The 25171-nt window shown below is 41.9% G+C and overlaps 3 protein-coding genes and 1 pseudogene across 4 annotated transcripts; all 4 read right to left on the reverse strand.

The window, feature by feature from the left end:
• Positions 1 to 1286: 1286 nt before the first annotated feature.
• LOC308376201 (UDP-glucuronosyltransferase 2C1-like) lies at positions 1287 to 4477 on the reverse strand (the record flags this gene model as incomplete). The annotated part of the gene is made up of 6 exons (XM_080852496.1): positions 1287 to 1569; positions 1760 to 1979; positions 2186 to 2273; positions 2401 to 2532; positions 3312 to 3460; positions 3763 to 4477. 6 exons carry the CDS (start codon positions 4475 to 4477, stop codon positions 1287 to 1289), a joined length of 1587 nt encoding a protein of 528 aa, XP_080708622.1.
• Positions 4478 to 8497: 4020 nt separating this feature from the next.
• On the reverse strand, positions 8498 to 12646 carry LOC308375941 (UDP-glucuronosyltransferase 2C1-like; the record flags this gene model as incomplete). Its single annotated transcript, XM_080852165.1, has 6 exons — positions 8498 to 8780; positions 8970 to 9189; positions 9395 to 9482; positions 9812 to 9943; positions 11471 to 11619; positions 11932 to 12646. 6 exons carry the CDS (start codon positions 12644 to 12646, stop codon positions 8498 to 8500), a joined length of 1587 nt encoding a protein of 528 aa, XP_080708291.1.
• Positions 12647 to 13886: 1240 nt separating this feature from the next.
• LOC308376339 (UDP-glucuronosyltransferase 2B17-like) lies at positions 13887 to 15496 on the reverse strand (annotated as a pseudogene). The gene is made up of 3 exons: positions 14927 to 15496; positions 14459 to 14678; positions 13887 to 14169 (listed from the first exon to the last, which is right to left on the reverse strand). The product of its transcript is annotated as a UDP-glucuronosyltransferase 2B17-like (transcript).
• Positions 15497 to 20486: 4990 nt separating this feature from the next.
• Positions 20487 to 20840, reverse strand: tal2 (T-cell acute lymphocytic leukemia 2; the record flags this gene model as incomplete). Its single annotated transcript, XM_080852007.1, has 1 exon — positions 20487 to 20840. The coding sequence occupies one exon, from the start codon at positions 20838 to 20840 to the stop codon at positions 20487 to 20489; it is 354 nt and encodes a 117-aa protein (XP_080708133.1).
• Positions 20841 to 25171: the final 4331 nt, after the last annotated feature.

The following is a 25171-nucleotide window of genomic DNA, read 5'->3' on the forward strand; positions in this document are numbered from 1 at the left end:
GACACAAAAAGACCTGTGATTTTCTCCTGTTGTGCAGACGCTACTGCTGTGCTGTTACCTGTAGCTCTACTACCTCAGATCTGGACTTACCTCAGAGACACCACTTCAGTACCGCCACCAAGTGGTCTGGAATATACCATTTGCTTGACCAACGAAAGGGATAGTCATTCCAAAGGAATATAAACTCACAACAACAAATTATGTTCAAAATAAGTTCCTTTTATTTATTTTTAATCAAGGCCTATACAAAATATGAGCAGTATACAGTCTACCTCTTTCCACAGAAATAGAACACATGTTATTACTATACTATTGACCACACTTATTTTAAACACCATGGGAATATTGACTCCTTTGCTGAACAGTAAAAGCCTGATGTATTTTTGATTTTGATTTTTTAAGAATGCAAGACCAATTCTCAGTTGATGGAGACACATTGCTGGAACTCTGACGGTCAAACTCAATCAGCTGTTAATGGTTATTATAATTATAACAGGTATATAGGAAAGTAAAGGGACTTGCAAGAGTGATAATATAAGGCTATTCTGAGAGATTGTTTTAAAATATCCTCTTTTGTTGCTTTCAGTGAATGTGTGCTTTTCTTGTATTTGTATTTTGCCATTTTAGAAGCGAAAAGAGGAGGGGAGGAATCAGTGGGTAGTGTCACAGGCATTGAGGTATGTAAGGCCGGCCTATGGCATAGACAAGCCCAGGCAACCCAGGTGGACCCCTCATACTATTATTTATTTCCATTTTCCATTGAGGGTTTTGTTTTTGCATGTAGCTGTAACAGTAGCAAGCATGTCACTCCCTGACACCTTAAGAGATGTGCTAGCAACAGATGCTAGGACCGCAGGGTTTTAGCCTCCTTGCTGGCACTCCCACCTCCCATGTCCAAGGTTGTGAGTGTAAACAGGACTGTGCATGTCCACACAACCAAATACTGGTGCTCCCTGGCTGGAGGGGGGCCCTCAGCAACAAAACAAAAACTCACCTACAGCCGCAGAAAGGCTACGTATGGCTCTGGAGGAATGAGTGAGAGGTATTGCTAGGTGAGTGTGAGTTATTTTCAAAAAGCAACACATGGACATTTTATGAAGTGGACATAACCTGAGCAGTTTTCATAAAAGATAGAATGCATACATTAGACATCATCAGCCAGCCACCAATATTTGTCAAGTCAACCAATGAAAGCAGAGAAGGAGCCCTCAGATCAAGTACATTCCAGTAAATAAAGGGTATATACAAAATGAAAATAACATGCAGTGGAAAAAATAAAAACTCATTCACTCTTGTTTGTTCTTTTCATTTGAGCTCAAACAGCACCTTCTAAAGCAAAAGTTGCAAGTTTTGAAAAACATGAAGAGGACAAGTAGGACTATCCCAGTCATAAAAGCAAACACATCAAGACAATGGTACTGGTACCATGTAAGGTTATGGGCTTCTACCCTTAAATGCTTGGCCCCCTTGTTGCGCATAACATATTCTACCCAAAACACAGCCTCATCTCTTGGTGTCTCTGGTCTGTCGTGGTGTATTTTTGACAGTTTCAGGGCACTCAGCTTATACCTGTGGAAGAGATGAGCAACAAGTCACTCAAAGTTGTTTTCACCTGAGATGATATACCAGTTCACGAACAAGCACCAAAATAGATCTACATTTACTATGCATCTACACATATATATCATGCAAATCTATATGTATACATCTATACTAACAGGACATTACACTGCAAAACAAAAGCTTAGTCAAAGCTTACGATGGATCATTGATCACAGTCTTCAGTCCCTCCACGAGGTCTTGGGTCTGCATGGTGTTGTAGTCCATGATGACAGCAGCTCCTTTGGCCTTCATGTGCACCATGTTGTCTGGCTGGTCAATAAATAGTGGAATACCCACCATGGGCACACCATGATAAATGGCCTCATACAATCCATTGGTTCCACCATGGGTCACAAAAGCCCTAGTTTTGTTGTGTCCTGGTGATAAAAAAGGACAACGTATCGTGATTAATAGCAGTTAATAACAAATGGTTTCATCAACCTATTTCCTATACTGGATAAACTGTTTAATCAGCATTTACTTCTCAAGGAACTTCCCATGACCATAAAGTATTTTGGTGTATAATCTATCAGACGAGCAACAGGTTCAAATAATAACTGTCTCCCATAAAAAAGACACCCACCCAGTAGGTCATTCTGTGGGATCCATTCATACAGTCTGGTGTTTGGGGCAAGACTCTCTGGCTTCTCACCTTTGTACCTCCACAACACCTGTCAGGTAAGAGCACAATACAATGAGTGGGAGGCCCACGAACCAATCCTAACATATACAGGAAAGTGGTGAGTATGTGGGCTACATGTACTCAGCTTTTGATTTGCTACTTCAAGGCTACACAACCTTTTGTGGGATTTGCCCCAAGGCAGAGGCAATAATATTGCTCTTCTCTTGGGTGAGGTTTGCGATCATCGATCCTAAGGTGAAAACCACAATCCCATCATCTCCAGAGCCTTGAACAAACTCCTCCATGTCCTGGTGGGATGAAAACATTATTGTCTGACTGTTTACACACAGACCACTGACCATTTGAAACTATCTATTGACTATACATCATTTTATATGAAGATTTTAAAAGCATTGCCCCTGTCGCCATTGTGCTTGCTCTAAGGGGGGTTTCAGGCACTGGGCTCTGTAAAGCGCCTTGAGACTATTTTATTGTTTTGGCACTATATAAATAAAATTGGAATTGAATTTTAAAAAATCTAATTTATGAGATGTAATTATTCACAGCAGCAACCTCATTAGTTTTAAAGGTAAGTTTGTGTTCACATTTCTAATACATGACTTAGGGAGGATATAATATGATTAGGTTTAGGCAGAACATGATACACCTTTCCATATTCCTGGCATATGTCAATGAAGAGAAACTAAGGGTCTGTCTGAAATGGAAGGGCGGCCTTACTGCTGTCAGTTGCCATAGCAGGCACCAAGGCACCTACTACAAACTTAATTTAAGACAGCCTACAGCAACGCAGAACACCGTTGCCACCTGACTTCAAATAATTCAAATAGAATTATCTGATTTGAAGGCAGCAAATGATGCATGTATGCTGCCTTAAAAATGTGCCCACATAAATATTTGTTAGAAGGCAGAATTTATACAAACATTTGATTTGCACATGCCTTGATGCCTTACTGCCACCAAATGCGGCTTAAGAAGGGAGGTTTTTTTTCCAGTGTCGGAGAGACCCGAAATCATCAAAAAGAACAATTCAAACAGACCTACACAGACACATTCAGTTCAGACTCACTTTTGGTAGGGGTTTGGCAGGTTTGCAGTGAATTCCCCCAATGTATTTGAAGTTAGGAAGGATGGGATGGGGATAATCAAAGTCCCAATATGTCCTGATCAACCAGATGTCAGCTTTGCCCATTAGCTCACAGAAAGAAGTGGGCTTTCCTGTTAGAATCGGAGAAGAGTTAACATAAGTAAAGTTGGGGTCAGCTGGGAATACTGTATATTTCCTTAAAATACAATAACAGTTTGTGCTACCCAACCCAAAGCCCTGACAGGAAATGCATGCTGTTGTAAAGACGAGTGTGTGGAAACATACTGTATGTAGAGTAGGCATAATCTATCCTTCCTTAAGTATGTGTGACGAGCACTGCAGTATCTGGTGCAGTTGCATACAACACAGTTGGTACTACATAAGACAAGCTCTGCGGCTGTGCTGATGCCTTGAAGTCAATCATGACTCTTACCTAAAATCTCACTGTAATACTGATCAAACTGTCTCCATACGCTGCGGTACAAAGCATCCTGCACCAGGTAGAACACAGAATTTACGAGTCTTTCAGAGAAGCTCATTTGGTCTGTCAGTTTCACCATGGTGCCAGGAACATATGATGGTGGAGCTGGCAGCTGTCCACAGACTCTCTCCATGGTGTTGGCCACTGAAAAGCGCAGTGAGTACACAAAGGGTATGTTCAGAACCTCAGCAAGCAGCTCGCTGCAGGGATAAATAGGATCTGTGAACAGAAGGTCGTATTTGGCCTTCTTCAGTTTGTCCATGAGGGCATCTGACCGCAGAATGCCATCGCAAATTTTGATGCCAAGTGCGACATCTTTGTTCATGAGGTCGTGTAGCCTCAAGTAAATCCTCACATAGCTTAAATGGTCAAGCTCATACAGTGAAAAGTGTACGAATTCGTCAAAGAACTCCACCATTTCAGACATTGGAATGGAGACGTTAAACTGATGGTAGTTGTACTGGCTGTGTTCCTTCGGATCAATGAACATGGAGGCGTTCTGAAAGAGGACGGTGACACGATGGCCTCTGTCCATCAGGGTGTCCAGCACAGGCTTCATGTTTATCCAGTGACTTCCATCAGTATGCCAGACCAAGATGTTCCCACAGTTTACCTTCTCCACGATGCACAGTGCAAAAAGCACTAAAGTAACCCATCCAGCTTTCATGATGGAATGAAGCATGCCACGAACAATGGTGCTTAAAACTGTAGGCTGCAATCTGTTCTGTGTAATAAATGACTCAATAGCATGAACTTTGAGCAGAGGTAAGTTGTGTGAACAGAGGTTAGTCTGACCAAAAGGAATGTGATACGTAGGTGTACAATAAGAGTAATACTGCATTCAGGTCTGTTAAAAGAATCCACTTGATGCTTATGTTTGAGTACAGGTGATTAATTGAGCAGACAAACAAAAAAGCACAAATATGAATGCGGAACATGATTATCAACATGTATACATCCACCTCTTCCCAAGGAATCCAGAAGGGAACGCCCCTTGCCTTGGAACAGACATTTGGAAAAAGGGGGAGTGGGCTGAGGTCATCTATTCTACACCATCATGAAGCACAATTTGCATGCATAACACATTTCAGAGGTCGTCCACCAATTCTAGCCATGAAGTCATAAAAATGGTTTTAAATAAACAGAAGAACAGTAATTAAAGCAATAAGTAATTGTAGGTTATTTGAACAAGATTAGGTTTAGAGCTTCAAATACATAAACAAATAAAAGAAATGCAGTAAAAATATCCCTCAATCTTGTTTGTTCTTTTGATTTGATCTCAAACAGCACCTTCTAAAGCAAAACTAGCAAATTATGAAAAACATGAAGAGGACCAGTCCTATCCCAATCATAAAAGCAAACACATAAAGACAATGGTACTGGTACCATGTAAGGTTATGGGCTTCTACCCTTAAATGCTGGGCCCCTTTGTTGCGCATAACATATTCTACCCAAAACACTGCCTCATCTCTTGGTGTCTCAGGTCTGTCGTGGTGTATTTTAGACAGTATTGTGGCACTGGCTTTAAACCTGTGAAACAAATGGGCAATAAAATAATCAGCAAAAGTAGTAATAGTGAATGATTTACAGTATGTTGACAAAAATGAAAATGCTGAATGTTGCAACTCTGAAGCCACAATACATAAATAGTGATGAAACACTGTGCACTTTACACAGTTTGGTTCCTTGTTTTCATGTATCTGTTCACATGTCCAAACATTCTAAGTTGCAAACAAATGAGAGTGATTCTTTAAACTACATATGACAATACACAGAAAACTTAAAATCCCAACTATAATCCATAGAGTAAAAATCATTATTATGGGTCTAGAAACATTTATTTAGCTGCTGAAACCACTGACTGCAACCTTTGAACCACTATTTTTTATTTATTTTTTCAACCAAAATGGTATACCAGGTCACCAACGAATATCAAAATATTTCATGTATATTTATATAGAGACGATATCATACAGTGAGCAGAACACCTGTGATTTTCAAAAAGAAGACCTGTGATTTTCTCCTGTTGTAGCTACAGCTACTGCTGTTACCTGTAGCTCTACTACCTCAGTGCTGGACGTACATCAGAGACACCACTTCAGTACCGCCACCAAGTGGTCTGGAATATACCATTTGCTTGACCAAATTTGTACAAGAAAGGGTCGCAGTTATTTATAGTCATTCCAAATATGTAAACTCCCAAGAATAAATTGTGTTCAATAAGTTCCTTTTATTTGTTTTTAATCAAGGCCTATACAAAATGTGAGCAGTATACAGTCTACCTCTTTCCACAGAAATAGAACACAACTTATTACTATACTACTGACCACACTTATTTTATACACCATGGGAATATTGACTCCTTTGCTGAACAGTAAAAACCTGTTGTATTTTTTAAGAATGCAAGACTTTCTCAGTTGATGGGAGACACATTGCTGGAACTCTGACTGTCAAACTCAATCAGCTGTTAATGGTTATTATAATTATAACAGGTATAGGAAAGTAAATGGACTTGCAAGAGTGATAATTTAAGGCTATTCTGAGAGTATGTTTTGTTGCTTTCAGTGAATGTGTGCTTTTCTTGTATTTGTATTTTGCCATTTTAGAAGCGAATAGAGGAGGGGAGGAATCAGTGGGTAGTGTCACAGGCATTGAGGCATGTAAGGCCAGCCTATGGCATAGACAAACCCAGGTGGACCCCTCATACTATTATTTATTTCCATTTTTCCATTGAGGGTTTTGTTTTTGCATGTAGCTTAGCATGTAGAAAGTAGAAAGCATGTCACTCCCTGACACCTTAAGACAGTTGTTCTCAAAGTGTGGTCTGCCAGTGCCCCGTAATGGTCCGCGAAGGCCAAAAGTAAATTATTACAACTTTTCTAACATACAACTCAGAACGAAGAGAACACAGTCAGTAGTAGCCTAATATATTAAAGAGTTGCCTAATCTATAAATCTTCCGGTCGTCCCGATGGCCTCCCCGCCCCTGTCCTGTTCAAACTGACAGGAGACAGTGAGGCGGTGAGGCAGCGACGAGCTGTGCCTCATCTCAGATTGCGCAATCCCTCACAAATACCTCTGCCTCACCGGTTGGGTTTATGCTGTTCTGCTGTTGCTTTTCTTCTACATTTATATTTAACCTTAACCGCGAAAATGGAAGATTCTATGTCTAAGCTTCAATATTTCACTTAGCTAAGTCCAACTGGCTTGCAAAGAATCTGTCTACAATTTTCAATTAATTAGCCTAATCTACAGCGATATGCGTGAGAATAATCATTAATGCATCTTCAATTGCTGAAAGAATTTACGTTGTATTACGCCTATTTAGATGGGATGTGGAAGACTGGCTTGTTACCTACATCATCGCATTCGCAAGCACGTTATTAATAGAGTTTGTCCCTGTCTTAATGCGATGCTGTCCGAACCAAAACAAAACAGACTACAGCGTTTATATGTTCAACAATTTGAAATGTAGGTGTATTTAAATGACACCAAATATATTTGTGATTATTCCAACGGCAGAATACAAGGCCCAGGGAACTTTGATGGCGTAAACGCAATTTACAGGTGCGTAAACGATATTTAGAGGTGCGTCAAACCCTCTTTCCATAATTTCAGAGGTGTGCAACGGCGCTCATGCGCGTTTACCGTCCAATACAGCCCTGGGTGTCATGTACTATTGTAAACGATGCAAATAGTGGAGGCTGCACGGTGCTCAGTGTTGCCAGATTGGAAATGGCATATCAAAGGTTCAAAATTATCGTATTTAGAGGATAAATATCCTATCTGCCAACACTGGGAAGGTGGTCGACCAATGACAGTTCTCTCTACAGTCAGAGCTCGCGCAAGAAGGTGGAACGTAAGCAAGATACCGTTTCCAAAACGTGTAAGGACGTGATAACTAGTTTGTGAAAGACGCAAAGAAACACAAATATCCGACGAGGCAAAATCCCGGACGATTTTGGAATCCCTGCCGGACGCATTTTTTTGGTTTGAAAAGAGGACATGTCTGGGTAAAAGAGGACGTCTGGTCACCCTACCTAGCCTACCGGTATGTAAAACAGGAGAGCCCACCCGCGAAAATCATGTGCCGTTAACAATTGTCTGGCGCCAGGTCTGTGTAGGAGGCCTGTTGTTCCGGGGATATACTATTTAGTTAAATGGTCCGCAAATTTTTTTTATTGGTAAGTGGTCCTTGGTCTGAAAAAGTTTGAGAAACACTCCCTTAAGAGATGTGCTAGCAACAGATGCTAGGACCGCAGGGTTTTAGCCTCCTTGCTGGCACTCCCACCTCCCATGTCCAAGGTTGTGAGTGTAAACAGGACTGTGCATGTCCACACAACCAAATACTAGTGCTCCCTGGAGGGGGGCCCTCAGCAACCAAACAAAAACTCACCTACAGCCGCAGAAAGGCTACGTATGGCTCTGGAGGAATGAGTGAGAGGTATTGCTAGTTGAGTGTGAGTTATTTTCAAAAAGCAACACATGGACATTTTATGAAGTGGACATAACCTGAGCAGTTTTCATAAAAGATAGAATGCATACATTAGACATCATCAGTCAGCCACCAATATTTGTCAAGTCAACAAATTAAAGCAGAAAAGCAGCCCTCAGTTCAAGTACATTCCAGTAAATAAAGGGTATATACAAAATGAAAATAACATGCAGTGGAAAAAATAAAAACTCATTCACTCTTGTTTGTTCTTTTCATTTGAGCTCAAACAGCACCTTCTAAAGCAAAAGTTGCAAGTTTTGAAAAACATGAAGAGGACAAGTAGGACTATCCCAGTCATAAAAGCAAACACATCAAGACAATGGTACTGGTACCATGTAAGGTTATGGGCTTCTACCCTTAAATGCTTGGCCCCCTTGTTGCGCATAACATATTCTACCCAAAACACAGCCTCATCTCTTGGTGTCTCTGGTCTGTCGTGGTGTATTTTTGACAGTTTCAGGGCACTCAGCTTATACCTGTGGAAGAGATGAGCAACAAGTCACTCAAAGTTGTTTTCACCTGAGATGATATACCAGTTCACGAACAAGCACCAAAATAGATCTACATTTACTATGCATCTACACATATATATCATGCAAATCTATATGTATACATCTATACTAACAGGACATTACACTGCAAAACAAAAAGGAGTCAAAGCTTACGATGGATCATTGATCACAGTCTTCAGTCCCTCCACGAGGTCTTGGGTCTGCATGGTGTTGTAGTCCATGATGACAGCAGCTCCTTTGGCCTTCATGTGCACCATGTTGTCTGGCTGGTCAGCAAATAGTGGAATACCCACCATGGGCACACCATGATAAATGGCCTCATACAATCCATTGGTTCCACCATGGGTCACAAAAGCTCTAGTTTTGGGGTGTCCTGGTGATAAAAAAAATTGATTAATAGCAGTTAATAACAAATGGTTTCATCAACAATTACCTCAATTGGATAAGATGTTCAATCAGCATTTACTTTTCCAGGGACTTCCCGTGACCATAAAGTGTTAAGGTGTATAATCTATCAGACGAGCAACAGGAGACATCACGTTCAAATAATAACTGTCTCCCATAAAAAAGACACCCACCCAGTAGATCATTCTGTGGGATCCATTCATACAGTCTGGTGTTTGGAGCAAGACTCTCTGGCTTCTCACCTTTGTACCTCCACAACACCTGTCAGGTAAGAGCACACTACAATGAGTGGCAGGCCCAGATACAAAACAATCCTAACATATACAGGAAAGTGGTGAGTATGTGGGCTACATGTACTCAGCTTTTGATTCGCTACTTCAAGGCAAACTGAATTAACAGAGTGGTGTTTCATTTCTACAGAAATAGACATGTTGTAATAGATGGCTAAATAGTATTTATATACTTTAACTTTTTTAAATTAAGAACAAACAAAGAAATATAAAATAATATAAAAAACAGAAAGTTAATACTTTCGTTGCATTCAAAATGTGAAATCATCAGACATGCCGTGGATACTGAGGCTATACAACCTTCTGTGGGATTTGCCCTAAGGCAGAGGCAATAATACTGCTCTTCTCTTGGGTGAGGTTTGCGATCATTGATCCTAAGGTGAAAACCACAATCCCATCATCTCCAGAGCTTTGAACAAACTCCTCCATGTCCTGTTGGGATGAAGACATTATTGTCTGACCACTTACACGCAGACCACTGACAATTTAAAACTATCTATTGACTATACATCATTTTAAATGCAGAAAAAGCATTGCCCCTGTCGCCATTGTGCTTGCTCTAAGGGGGGTTTCATGCACTGGGCTCTGTAAAGCGCCTTGAGACTATTTTATTATTTTGGCGCTGTATAAATAAAATTGGAATTGAATTTAAAAAAATCTAATTTATGAGATGTAATTATTCACAGCAGCAACCTCATTAGTTTTAAAGGTCAGTTTGTGTTTACACTTCTAATACATGACTTAGGGAGGATATAATATGATTAGGTTTAGGCAGAACATGATACACCTTTCCATATTCCTGGCATATGTCAATGAAGAGAAACTAAGGGTCTGTCTGAAATGGAAGGGCGGCCTTGCTGCTGTCAGTTGCCGTAGCAGGCACCAAGGTACCTACTACAAACTTAATTTAAGACAGCCTACAGCAACGCAGAACACCGTTGCCACCTGACTTAAAATAATTCAAATAGAATTGTATGATTTAAAGGCAGCGAACGATGCATGTATGCTGCCTTCAAAATTTGCCCAATTAAAGATATCTTAGGAGGCAGAATTGTATACAAACATTTGATTCGGACATGCCTTGATGCCTTACTGCCACCAAATGCTAGCCTGACGATGTCATACTCATAATTTTAGTCAGAATATGAGTCTGATACTGACCCATTGGGCTGTGATTATGGGGCGTGTTTCAACAAACCAGGAAAAAAAAATGCCTCTTCGCTCAATTGGATACCTACAACCAATCAGAGCAACATAGTATGACCATCTGATACATTAAAACTTTTACCGGATCCCGTAGGAAGGACGGCAAAAACATATTTTCGATCGACAAACAAATGCCTTGATCGCGTTTCTCTGTTCCTCTTTCAAAATCAATGCGCTGTCAATATCTGTGAGATATGCCTGCTCACGTTATACTTAGCTAGCTAGCTACTATGTGTTTCAATGGATTTTTGGTCTAAGCGTTAGCAATAACCTATCAATAATGGTCTAGACTAGAGCGCTTCAGTTAAGACCTACAATCCTGGGCAAAGTTCGTGTTGCACGTACACAACTAACTGAGTCAATGTATACATAAAAAAAGTTGTGTAGATAGCTTAAATCACATAAAATATGTCCCACTAACAGGCTCCCGAGACACCGCCATCTTGGTACGATTTCTAATCTATCGTTAATTCAACTCAAGCGTTGGTTAATCATGTGTCCATCATAGTATAAAGCCAGCCCTGACAATTTGATTGGTACGACAGAATCCTGCCTTCTGATACTCTCTCCCCAACGGCACAGAGCCAGACCGAACTTCCCAACCTCAAATTTTGTGTGCGGGGTTCGGTCTGGTATCCAGGCTAACCAAATGCTGTTTTAGAATGCAGTTTTATTCCTGTGTTGGACAGAGCCGTAATCATCAAAAAGAACATTTTAAACAGACCTACACAGACACATTCAGTTCAGACTCACCTTTGGTAGGGGTTTGGCAGGTTTGCAGTGAATTCCCCCAATGTATTTGAAGTTAGGAAGGATGGGGCGGGGATAATCGAAGTCCCAGTATGTCCTGATCAACCAGATGTCAGCTTTGCCCATTAGCTCACAGAAAGAAGTGGGCTTTCCTGTTAGAATCGGAGAAGAGTTAACATAAGTAAAGTTGGGGTCAGCTGGGAATACTGTATATTTCCTTATCTGAAAATACAATAACAGTTTGTGCTACCCAACCCAAAGCCCTGACAGGAAATGCATGCTGTTGTAAAGACGAGTGTGTGGAAACATACTGCATGTAGAGTAGGCATAATCTATCCTTCCTTAAGTATGTGTGACGAGCACTGCAGTATCTGGTGCAGTTGCATACAACACAGTTGGTACTACATAAGACAAGCTCTGCGACTGTGCTGATGCCTTGAAGTCAATCAATCAATGACTCTTACCTAAAATCTCACTGTAATACTGATCATACTGTCTCCATACACTGCGGTACAAAGCATCCTGCACCAGGTAGAACACAGAATTTACGAGTCTTTCAGAGAAGCTCATTTGGTCTGTCAGTTTCACCATGGTGCCAGGAACATATGATGGTGGAGCTGGCAGCTGTCCACAGACTCTCTCCATGGTGTTGGCCACTGAAAAGCGCAGTGAGTACACAAAGGGTATGTTCAGAACCTCAGCAAGCAGCTCGCTGCAGGGATAAATAGGATCTGTGAACAGAAGGTCGTATTTGGCCTTCTTCAGTTTGTCCATGAGGGCATCTGACCGCAGAATGCCATCGCAAATTTTGATGCCAAGTGCGGCATCTTTGTTCATGAGGTCGTGTAGCCTCCAGTAAATCCTCAAATAGCTGAAATGGTCAAGCTCATACAGTGAAAAGTGTACAAAGTCGTCAAAGAACTCCACCACTTCAGACATGGGAATGGAGACGTTAAACTGATGGTAGTTGTACTGGCTGTGTTCCTTGGGATCAATGAACATGGAGGCGTTCTGAAAGAGAATGGTGACACGATGGCCTCTGTCCATCAGGGTGTCCAGCACAGGCTTCATGTTTATCCAGTGACTTCCATCAGTATGCCAGACCAAGATGTTCCCACAGTTTACTTTCTCCACGATGCACAGTGCAAAAAGCACTAATATAACCCATCCAGCTTTCATGATGGCAAATCAAGCATGCCACGACCAATGGTGCTTACAACTGTAGGCTGCAATCTGTTCTGTGTAATAATTTACTCAATTGCATGAACTTTGAGCAGAGGTAAGTACTTGTATGAACAGAGGTTAGTCTGACCAAAAGGAATGTGGTACATAGGTGTCTGTCTGTTAAAAGAATCCACTTGATGCTTATGTTTGAGTACAGGTGATTCATTGAGCAGACAAACAAGCAAAAAACAGAATTACTATCTGGAATTTTGGAATGTGGAACATGATTATCAACGTATTGGAATATACAGCCGCGGAAAAAATTAAGAGACCACTTTCAAAAAATTATCAGTTTTTCTTTTTTTTACTATTTATTGGTATGTGTTTGAGTAAAATTAACACCTTTGTTTCATTCTATAAACGACTGACAACATTCCTACTGAATTTCAAATAAAAATATTGTCATTTAGAGCATTTTTTGCAGAAAAATGACAATTGGTCAAAATAACAAAAAAGATGCGTTTTTTCCAGATATTGATTTCTGATCTCTTCCTAAGTTAAAGCATTAGTATTGTGTAGTTTAAGAATCTATATGAACTTGTTTTCTTTGCATTATTCGAGATCTGACTTTCCATTTATTTTGCTATTTTGACCAATTGTCATTTTTCTGCAAATAAATGCTCTAAATGACAATATTTTTATTTTAAATTAGGTAGAAATGTTGTCAGTAATTTACAGAATAAAACTAAAATGTTAACTTTACTTTAACTCATACCAAAAAATAGTAAAACCAGAGAAACTGATAATTTTGAAGTGGTCTCTTAATTTTTTCCGCGGCTGTACATCCACCTCTTCCCAAGGAATCCAGAAGGGACATTGGAAAAAGGGGAAGTGGCCTGCCAAAGCCATGTCTTCGTCTATCATATGTGTGAATCTAACCAATAACTTAGGAACTCATTTGGTCTTTATTTTGAGGTTGACTTTTGTTTAATTTGTGTTCATTGTTTTAAAGACAATATGTGTATATTTAATCAAGCAGAGGTCATCTATTCTACACCATCATGAAGCACAATTTGCATGCATAACACATTTCAGAGGTCGTCCAGAAATTCTAGCCATGAAGTCATAGAAACGGTTTTAAATAAACAGAAAAACAGTTATTAAAGCAATAAGTAATTGTAGGTTATTTGAACAAGATTAGGTTTAGAGCTTCAAATACATACAAAAATAAAAAGAAATGCAGTGCAAATATCCCTCACTCTTGTTTGTTCTTTTCATTTGAGCTCAAACAGCACCTTCTAAAGCAAAACTTACAAGTTTTGAAAAACATGAAGAGGACCAGTAGGACTATCCCAGTCATAAAAGCAAACACATCAAGACAATGGTACTGGTACCATGTAAGGTTATGGGCTTCTACCCTTAAATGCTTGGCCCCTTTGTTGCGCATAACATATTCTACCCAAAACACTGCCTCATCTCTTGGTGTCTCAGGTCTGTCGTGGTGTATTTTAGACAGTATTGTGGCGCTGGCTTTATACCTGTGAAACAAATGGGCAAACAAATGAGAGCGATTCTTTAAACTACATATGACAATACACAGAAAACTTAAAATCCCAACTATATTCCATAGAGTAAATATCATTATTATGGGTCTAGAAACATTTATTTAGCTGCTGAAACCACTGACTGCAACCTTTGAACCACTATTTTTTATTTATTTTTTCAATCAAAATTGTATACCAGGTCACCAACGAATATCAAAATATTTCATGTATATTTATATAGAGACGATATCATACAGTGAGCAGAAGATGAATTAAGCCTTACGATGGATCATTGATCACAGTCTTCAGTCCCTCCACGAGATCTTGGGTCTGCATGGTGTTGTAGTCCATGATGACAGCAGCTCCTTTGGCCTTCATGTGCACCATGTTGTCTGGCTGGTCAGCAAATAGTGGAATACCCACCATGGGCACACCATGATAAATGGCCTCATACAATCCATTGGTCCCTCCATGGGTCACAAAAGCCCTAGTTTTTGGATGTCCTGGCAAAAAAGAAAACAGAGTAATTTTGCTGTCATTTAGATTGTGTTGGATTTTGGTAGCGGTTATAAGCAGAAGATGCTTATTTTCACAATTACCTACAGTGGATGTAAAAAACATTTGGTCAGTCTTTGATCAGTGCTTGCCTTTACTGGGACTTGATGCCATGTCCATTAAATGTTTTGGGGTATGATCTATCAGAGGATTTACAGGAAAAATCAGAAGCGTATCATCACTGTCTGACACCCACCCAGTAGGTCATTCTGCGGGATCCATTTATACAGTCTCGCTGTTGGCAATTGAAAAGCGCAGTGAGTACACAAAGGGTATGTTCAGAACCTCAGCAAGCAGCTCGCTGCAGGGATAAATAGGATCTGTGAACAGAAGGTCGTATTTGGCCTGCTTCAGTTTGTCCATGAGAGCATCTGACCGCAGAATGCCATCACACATTTTAAGGCCAATGGCGAAATGTCTCTTCAAGAGGTCATGTTGCTTCCAGTAAATCCTCACATAGCTTAAATGGTCAAGCTCATACAGAGAAAAGTGTACAAAGTCGTCAAAAAACTCCACCACTTCAGACATGGGAATTGAGACGTTAAACAGATGGTAGTTGTACTGTGCGTGTTCCTTGGGATCAATGAACATGGAGGCGTTCTGAAAGAGGACGGTGACACGATGGCCTCTGTCCATCAGGGTGTCCAGCACAGACTTCATGTTTATCCAGTGACTTCCATCAGTGTGCCAGACCAAGATGTTCCCAGTTTACTTTCTCCACGATGCACAGTGCGAAAAGCACTAATATAACCCATCCAGCTTTCATGATGGCAAATCAAGCATGCCACGACCAATGGTGCTTACAACTGTATGCTGTGATTTTCTTTATGCAATCATTTACTTAAAGTCATGAACTTCAAGCAGGGGTTAGGCACATTTCTTATATACTTCGCCCCTGTACAGAGGTACATGCTTAACCCCTGCTCAAAGTTCATGCTGTTGAGTAAATTATTACATAGAGGTTAATGAAACTAAAGGAAGCACTGTATAGAGTATGTTTAAAACAAACCTACATGATGTCAGTACTGCAGCGAGACATACTGACGCTTTTCAAGCCTCTCGCTGTGGAAAATGTAGAGATGACGAGACAAGTATTCTGTCATGCAAATCACGTCTGAATCACTGCTCGAGTTTCAACAGTGTCTGTTGTTGTTTTTTCCCCTCTTTTTGTTCACATCATGGCTTCCTGCCCATGCTTCCCCCCCCCCCCTGATGTCACAGCGCATTGCCTTCTGAAGTATATATTTGCCTAATCTGATTAGAATGTGTGATTGTCAATGCTGGCCCCATAAAAACACAGTGCTTCAGAGGAGAGGGTGCTGTCCAGCACACAATGGGGAGCTCCCCACTCCCGAGGAGCCCGCACCTGCAGCCCAGACAGAGATGGCCTCTTCTGCTTGGGCCAGATCAAACTTGAGCGACAGAGAGGGGGGTGTGAATGGTGTGAGGCAAAGAGAGAGAGAGGCTGGGGGTAACAAGAGAGCTGTGGGAATATTTTAACATGCACAGCGTCAATTGGTTTAAAGGGGGAATGGAGGGGGGGATAAAGAGCTCAAGGCCCATTGGTTGGGACCCAGTCTTTTTTCCAGAGGGAGAGAGGGAGAAACAGAGAGAGAGAGAGAGAGTGTGAGAGAGAAAGGCTTCTACCACTGATCTGGTCCATTGTGATAAGAGATTCAGACAGTGTGGTAGACGCAGATAAGGAAATGTGCTCTCAATAGATGATTGCCCTTATACTTGGTAGAGAACAGTCAATGAGAAAGATATACTGGGGCGAAAGGAGGTATTGAATACAAATTGGGATTTCTGTGTTGCATACCTATTAAGGAAGGTGAAAATGTTCCACCTCTATTAATAGGTATTCAACACCAAACTCCAGAAACCCCTGTGTTTAAACATTGTGTTGTGTGCAATAGACTCCCCATTCATTTGGTGAAAATGAGAGGACATTCACACTTACTGAAGAGGGTGAACACAGTCCTCAATTCTGTGAGTGTAGTGGTTGGGTGCATTAGAGACCAGTTCATCCGATAAACAGATTTGAAGTTACCTTGAAAATTAAGAGAAAATGTCATGATGCTGGTTCATGAAAACTGCCCACTTGGTATGTCCACTCCTTTCCTATCAAGGCAACTCTGTATACAGGAACTACAGAGCTGAGCACTACATAGTGCTGTAACAATGCAATTGTAAATGTACTGTATGTGTATAAGAATTAGAGAAGTGGCCAACTGTGCTTTAGCAGTCCCTCACAGGATATGCCAGCTGCTTAGAAAGATAGCTTGAAGATTTTAAAATGGAAGGTTGGAATCACAGTTCCCAGTGTGAGTGTTTATGAGAAGTTTATAAAAAAGGATCAAAACAAGAGCTATGAAAGCTGCAGGGATGAAAAACATTTCTGTTTAGCATAATCATAAGCCGCATAAACATGTTGGCATCCGTTAACAAATATGCTAAAAATGAAAGAAATTCTGCTTTCATCAACAGAGACAGGGGACACTACACTATTGCCAAATTACACAAGATCTATCTGGTAAAAAAACAAAGGGGATGACCATTTATGAAGAAACCCTGACATTGATACTGACCTCCCGAGTCCTATGGGAGGTTTGAGCAATCTCCAGCTACAACTTACAGAACAGATATTATCACTCTTTTTTCCAGTAGCCAATTACATGTTTGGTATGATGTTCTGAACTAAGAATAAGAACCATTGCGAGCATATTAACCTCCTCCATAACAGGTTAGCATGGCAGCTTAGACAGTTAAACACACAGAAAACTGCAGCGCAGAATCAATGAATCATCCAAGATTATTGGCATCCTCCTCCCATCACATGAATCGCTTTATCACAAACGCACAATCAAATGACCAAAAAAAAAGTCTCTGGTCCCACTAACCCTGCTCTCTTCCTGTTGATGCCCTTTAGGAGGCGCTATAGGCCCCTGCCCACTAAAACATCTTCAGGTCTGACAAAGGTACCTGAACTGAAATCTCCTGTCAACTGTCTAATCATTGTTTCTAATGTCTAATGTGATGTTGGATGTCTAATGTCTATTGCCTATTGTCCAATTAATATGATGTTGAATGTCTAATGTGATGCCTTTGTCTGTTACTGGCACTGTTGAATTGAGTTTACCATGCTGTGCTGTAAGCCAATTCCACCACATGATGGTGATGATTTGCATAGAAACATAAGAGCATTAAGCAAAGAAGTGATATAAAGCGTGACTGACTTGTTAATGTCATTATTATCATTACACAATAAGAAATAGTAAATTTAGATCCAAAATTAGGTAAGCTATTTGTGAGTGTTCCCAGGTTTTCATGGTGAAATAGTACAGCTAAAACTGCCACTCCTCAAAGATCGTTTCACATATTGTGATATCAGTATTTACATGTGTTGTGATATCAGTATTTACATATGTGTTGTGATATCAGTATTTACATATGTGTTGTGATATCAGTATTTACATGTGTTGTGATAACAGTATTTACACATGTGTTGTGATGACAGTAATTACAACCAAGAGGTGTGCCGTTTTGAAAGTAAACAAGCTCTCTCTGTTCATTTCTCTTGCCCATGGTGTGAGGTGACTTTGTGAGATAAGGTGAGTTGTGGTAGATAGTTTTCAAAATATGTCTCTCACGCCTCTTTGATTTAAAATGTTTTTGCAAAAAGGGGCAAATAAGAGGCTGTTTGCACAGCATTTAGCCCTGTGTACGTCTGGCGCAACAGTACAAATGGCTGCTGTGTGTTTCGATGCCGAGTCACTAAACGGTCAGAGCCGCCAGAGAAAAGAAGGATGCATCACCTGTTAATTCCCAGCAGTCCTGCGAAGCGTATGTTCAGCTGCGTGCTGCTCTGTTTTCACACCACTAGAGGATTTAACTGTGGGGAAAAAAGATTAAACCAACACTGTGTTTACTCTGGGCTGCAAATGTCACAGCTTTTTTAAAGACAGGAAAGGAGCTGTGGGGATGGGGGGCTGGGGGGTTGCGGGCAGCTTTGCATTTAAAACGGGTTGATTGGTTGGCAGGCTTAGAGCTGCTCGGTGCATGAATGTGTATTACTAGTAATGACATCCAGGGAGTATCGCATTGGGATGTACAAGACAGGTTGATTACAGTAGCTGTTCACAAAGGTTGTTTTGTTTCCTAAACCCCCTTTTTTGTTCTAAAATTGGCACCAAATAACTGCCAGGACTGTTTATTTCTGGACTCCTCTGTAGGGGAGGGCTGGAAATAACACTTTCACCACGCGACTCTATCAATATTGCAGGAAGATGAGGAGAAGAAAACGCTTTAGACTTTATGAAGGATTTGTTTCTCTACATGTCAGACAGGAGCCCAAGCAGCAGGCCAAAGGTCCTCCTCCAGCCAAATGCCTCTCGTTCAGCCCCACTTCAGAGTCAAATGACCATGTCTAGTTGAAAAAGAGTGTCCTCGTGTTGACTGCTGGATGACCTCATGACACAGGGGCACAAGTTAAGCTGTCTTTTCTTTCTGTCCATTTTACCCCCCCTCAGACTGTTCCCAGAGGTCGTCGCTATAGTCACAGTCCACGACATGCTGTGCCGGACATTCAGCTGGTCAGCAGCCTATTCAAGAGGGCCCGCTGACATACACACACACACACATACACACACACACACACACTCTGATTCAGGGGGAAACGGTGCCTTTAGTGCTGCACTTGTGTGTGCGATGAAGACCAAACGCAGTGTAAGATAAGGAAGAGAGACAACAAAACAAACTTAAAAAATAAAAATCAACTTCACTCTTCAAATATTAGCATTTTGAAAGCATGTATGTACAGTATGTATGGGTTCTCCAGAGAATACTTTCAAATACTGGGAACACATGGATGGGTTTTAGAAGTTTCTTTATTTTAAAATCATGTTTCAAATAAATAGTTACAATAAATAATAAATTATATGTGTAAAAAAACAATACACATTTACACACTTTCATAACACAATTACATACATTACAACAACAGAACAAAGGGCAAATAATAGTCTTTGGCCATATGACATTTGTACAAAAGAGCACAAATACTTGTACAAAAAAATAAGTAACATCCTTGTGTCAAATGAACCCACAATTTAGTAGGATTGTCAAATTAGTAATAAAATGAACCGCAACAGTACCATTATAAAACTAACAAAAACTCAGAGTCACAAGGTACAAGTCCAGTGAAAATGAGAATTAAATAACACAAACACGGGATTGGACTGGGTCAATCTGGTGTATAAGGTTGTCAATTTATCTCTTATTTCTCAGTTAAAAATGTTTATATATTTTTTAAGTTAAATTGAATATATAATTTAAAGATGATTTTACATGTCTCACATCATTAACAAAATCTTCCCCGTTTCCAGTTTTTTCCTTCTTCGAATGGTGTCAGAGTCATGGTCGAGGGCTCTATGCCGGGGAGAACGCACACACAGTGATTCAAATGTACACTTGCCCTTTGTAGAAGTCCCTTTGGATGAGAGTGTCCTTGAAATAAATACAGTGTATGTAAAAGCGCAGAGGTGACGTCCATGTTTCAAGTCAAGTGCGTAAATGAAATTTAAACCACAGCAAATCGTCCTCCATTCCTCACAAAAAGCGAGCCTTCTCTGCACACTCCTGCTCACTTTAACAGTTAAAGAGAGGTCACCTGGAAGTCGACCTCCAGAAATGAAAAGAACGTTGTGGCTTTACAGGGACTTCTCTCTCTCTCTCTCCCCCTCTCTCTCTAGCGGGCCCTACCAGGCCTCAGAGCTGTCACAGCTGGAGCTGGGAGAGGGGGCCTCCGTGTCACTGGTGAGGGCCCAGGGTCGGGAAGCTTGCAGGCTCTCCATGTTGCCCCGCAGGAAGCTGAGCAGCGAGGCTGGGGACTGACCGGAGGTCTGGATGCCTCCGCCACCTCCATCGCTCTGGGCTTCCAGTATCTGCACCAGGAAGTTGATGTAGCGCATAGCCAGGCGCAGGATCTCGTTCTTGCTCAGCTTCTTCTCGGGCGGGTGCGTGGGGATGAGCTTGCGCAGCTCGGCGAAGGCTGTGTTGACATTGTGCTGGCGCCAGCGCTCCCGCGAGTTGGTGAACACTTTCCTGGTCATAGCGGACGAGACTGACCTGAGGACTTAAAAAAAGCAATTAAGTATGTAAGCATGCAAGCAAGCATGCAGGTAAAGTTTAGATGAAGACGATACTAGTATCAAAGAACTGATGGTTGGCTTTACATAGACAAGACTATAGAGATGAAAAATCTGAAATTGCACCAGTAGAAATCGATGTCAAATCAACAAGAGGAAATACATTTCCTCTGAAGAAGATTTATTAAAAAAAAGACTACATTTGACACTGAATACCTGCCTGATACTGCATTTGTAAACATGGATATTAAGGAAAATGCTCAACAAATGCCATTAGACACTGCCCTTTTTAATATTCCTACGTGACCCGAGCAGTGCTTTGCGCACTATATTAGCCTGCTTAATGAGATAATTAAACAAATGAATCAATTTAGAACTTGGATGACTTGAATCAATTTATCATGAAATAAGGAGCACGTATGACTAGATGTCAAAATAATTCTAGATCTTCTACTGCAACACCAAGGCAACTGGCGGCAATCTTTCCCAGTCCTCATCAGAAAGTCATTCATTTAAAAGAATTCCTACGCATGATATGAAAATAAACAAACAAATAAACAGCATCGGGATGCATCTGAGTGTAGCCTCACCTTTTGGGTGTCGTTGCTTGCAGAAGCTGTAGGTTTACAGAGATGCTCTCCGCAGGTCCTCAGCGCCGAGGCTGAGAAACAGAGAGTGGCAGTAGCAGCTCCGGTAGCAGAGTCTGTTCCTATCCCAGCGAGTGTGTGTGTGTGTGTGTGTGTGTGTGTGTGTGTGTGTGTGTGTGGGTGTGTGTGTGTGTGCGCAGTCACTCAGTGCTCCTCATGCTCTCTGTTCGCTGGGGCACCCGCGCTCCTTGCTGACGAGAGGCACAGAGAGAGGGGAGGGGAGGACTGGCTCTTGTCTCTTCCTTATGATTTATAGGCACCCTCACCAATGACGTGTGCTGCCACTCCACCATCACCATCACCATCACCACCCCCCTCCACCCCCCAAACACACACACACAACCACCCCCCACCCCCCCAACATACACACACAAAAACTCCTAACCCCCCCTGCCAGGACACACACACACACAAAACCCCTAACCCCACCCCCCCCCACCTCATCCAAACACACACACACATTCCTTGTGTAAAAGGGACTGAATGCAGGAGGATGTTTCCAGCTGTCGAGTGGAACGGGGACATCCTGTTAAACATTTCAGCGTTATGTTAAACACCCTGCCCGGGAGGCTCGGTGCCGGGCTATGAGAAGCTCGTGTAAAACCCATGGCAAATTGCTCTGTGTCACACCGGCTGATGTGTTAATGACAAACAGCCTGTAGCGGAATACAGCTAAAACAATGTGTCGGAGCTATTTAAGAGCGGCGCTTCACAAAACGCATGTAAATTTAAAGATTTGGTGAGGGTCTCTTCAGCCAGGTGTGAGGTGGGGCTGCATATAGCATGCTAAGTTCCTTTTTCTGTCTTAACAGCATTAATGTCACTGGAGTCTTTCAAGTTTAACATTTGTCACATAAATACCCCACACACACTAACTGCTGTAGTGCTCATTGAAATATCATGAGCACCACTTAATGCCCCCCACCCCAAAACACACCCCCAATCCACCTGCTGGAAATATTAACGTGGGCTGAAATTAAGCGGATGAAAAAACACAACTAAATATCACCATCAGTGATAATATCCTGAGCGGGGAACAAAAGAAAAGTAAGGCCCCCATATCCAGCTTGACAGTTTTACAATAGCAGTTTTGTTGCACGCTGGGTAATCTTGTTGGGCGATTCCAAGGGCCAGACATAAATTAAAGGGGTGTATGGGAAACAGGGGCCGCTTCCCCAAGGTGTGGGTCAGCAACTTCTCCACACTCCCTCCCACTCCACCAATCCCCAAACTCTCCTTACTCCTCCCCCTCCCCCACCCCCTTCATTCTCTCTCTCTCTCTCTCTCTCTTTCACTCCCTCCTCTCTTACTCTTACTCTGTGCCTCTCTCTCAGCCTGAGCCCCCTCAGATCAAAACTGCACACACCCAGGCCCGACATCTAGTTTAAGCGTTTGTGGCCGTTCTCTTACACCCGTCAAGTGTTGTTTCAGGGACGCAGCCTGGCATGAAACACCTCTCTGTGCCGAGAGTGAGCATTTACATAATCCGATTAGGGACGGGGAGGGATTATCCTGCCGCCCCGCAGAATTGGGGACCCCGGCGGGGGCCACGGCCCTGAATCGGAGGGGTCCCTCCATTCACGAGCCCCGGCTGCAAATCTGAGGGCCCTGCACCTGCAGAGCTGCTGCACGCTCAGCCCGGCTCTTTCAGCGATACGTCCTCTCAACACACCACACCACCCCACATGTGCCCTCCACACACACACACACACACACACACACACACACACACACACACACACACACACACACACACACACACACACACACACACACGCACACACACACACAAACACACACACACACGCACACACACACACCAAAACACAAGCCTGTAGTTCCAAACTAAAAGCTCATCGCCATCTCAGGCTCCCTGAAGGACACAGGCACTCTCCAGAGCGGAGAGGGGCTCCTCCTGATTGTTCAACAGCACCATTCAACAAAACTCGAGGAGGAATGAAAGCGAGCACCAGCACGCCTGCATGGATCAGCAACAATGACAGTTGCATGAAAACACTTACATACATACAAATAATGTATACAATTCAACAAAAAGTATCTGTAAGACAAATCACAACATTTCCTGCAAAAACATTTGTATATATCTAATACGACAGAGTCAAATCCAGATCCAAAATTTTAAAACAAATCCAGGGCAGTCTCTACAGCAATAGCAAAAAGTAAAGCTGTAAATACATTCTACTGAAATCTGCATTTCTTTGGGTAAATTTGACAGGTGCCACAAGACGTTTAAATGCAGGGGGAATGGTCATTAGTGCGTAAGACGTTCTGCTTGGCCATTTTACTGCCTCCTGGCACAATGGGCTGATGGCTGTGACCCATTGGTGTCGTGTGGAAGTAAAGGACATCTTAAAGGTTAGGTCTGACCCGCCTGCTCTCTCTCCCACACGGTCTCTTTCATTACAGGAGTCATTACTGGACCATTACCCCAATGTTTATTTAGTGGCTCAGAATTGTCTGGAAGCGCCTCAATATTTCACTCTCTGGCTTTTTGTTTTTCTCTCTCCCTCCCTTTATTCCTCTCCCCCCCTCTCTCTTACTCACTCTCTGTAACGTGTTTGTGTCCAGGTTGCCCTGTTGTAAACCGCTGTGGTTAGCGACGCTAAAGAGCGGGAGCGCAGGGGCAGGGTGGTTATTGATGGAGCTGGCTGGCTGCGGAGACAGAAGCGGAGGGTGGATAGGGCGGGAGGGAGGGAGGGAAGGAGGGCGGAGGCGGTGAGGTGGAGGAGGCAGGAATCAATGCCCCGGGGTTCCCTTTGTCTGGAGCTTCATTCCAGCGAGGGGCTGGCTGCGGTGCGCTGGCTCGTGAAGATAAGCCTTCGCAGCACTCTGAGCGAGTGCGATAAGGGGATTGCCGTGTTAATGAATGATTACCTTTCCAGCGTTGCCAGACCGACTGCGAAAAGGGAAGGGAGGGAGGAGGAGTAAAAGGAGGGGGGAGGTTATCATCTCGAATGGAAATGACAAAAAATATGAAATAATGTCAACCTTGGAAAATTTGTATTAAAATTGTATTATTAATATGGTGCTAAATAAAACTAAATTAGGCCAAGTCATTGAGAGGTCACAAAAATATCACGCAGAAAAATAAAGACCATGTGGTTTGAGTTTCCCTTTCTTACAGTGCCACAATGCTTTATTTCCCATGACCTATAGGTCTTTAAGATTTGTGTAATTGCATAATACCATGGGTATTACCATATTGTTCTCTATCAAAAATGTTAATTATTGAAAAAAATACATATAACTTTGGTCTTATTACCTCAAGGAGTGAACGCATAATCGTCTGGGATTAAAAAAATAAATCAGTCTGCAGTTTTTCAAAACTGCGCGTATTCAATTCTAATTTTAACAGCTTTCTTTAATGCATTTGACTCTCCATTTTTCTTTGCATAATGGCTACCCCCTGGCTCTCACTCAAATGTACACGTGTAGCCACCACACGATCCCTACCTCACAAACCGTGAGCTTTTTAGTCTGCTGAAGGAGAGCTAGAGAGAGAAAAGAGAAAGTCCATCATTGTTTGTAAACACAATGGTGTTTCTATTGTAAGGACCCTGCTCCTAACACAACAACAGTGCAGTCAGCCACCTGCTTGGCTCCCAAGAGCAGTGGACATTGAAAAAG

Source organism: Sprattus sprattus (genome assembly GCF_963457725.1).
Source record: "Sprattus sprattus genome assembly, chromosome: 15".
NCBI classification, from domain to species: domain Eukaryota; kingdom Metazoa; phylum Chordata; class Actinopteri; order Clupeiformes; family Clupeidae; genus Sprattus; species Sprattus sprattus.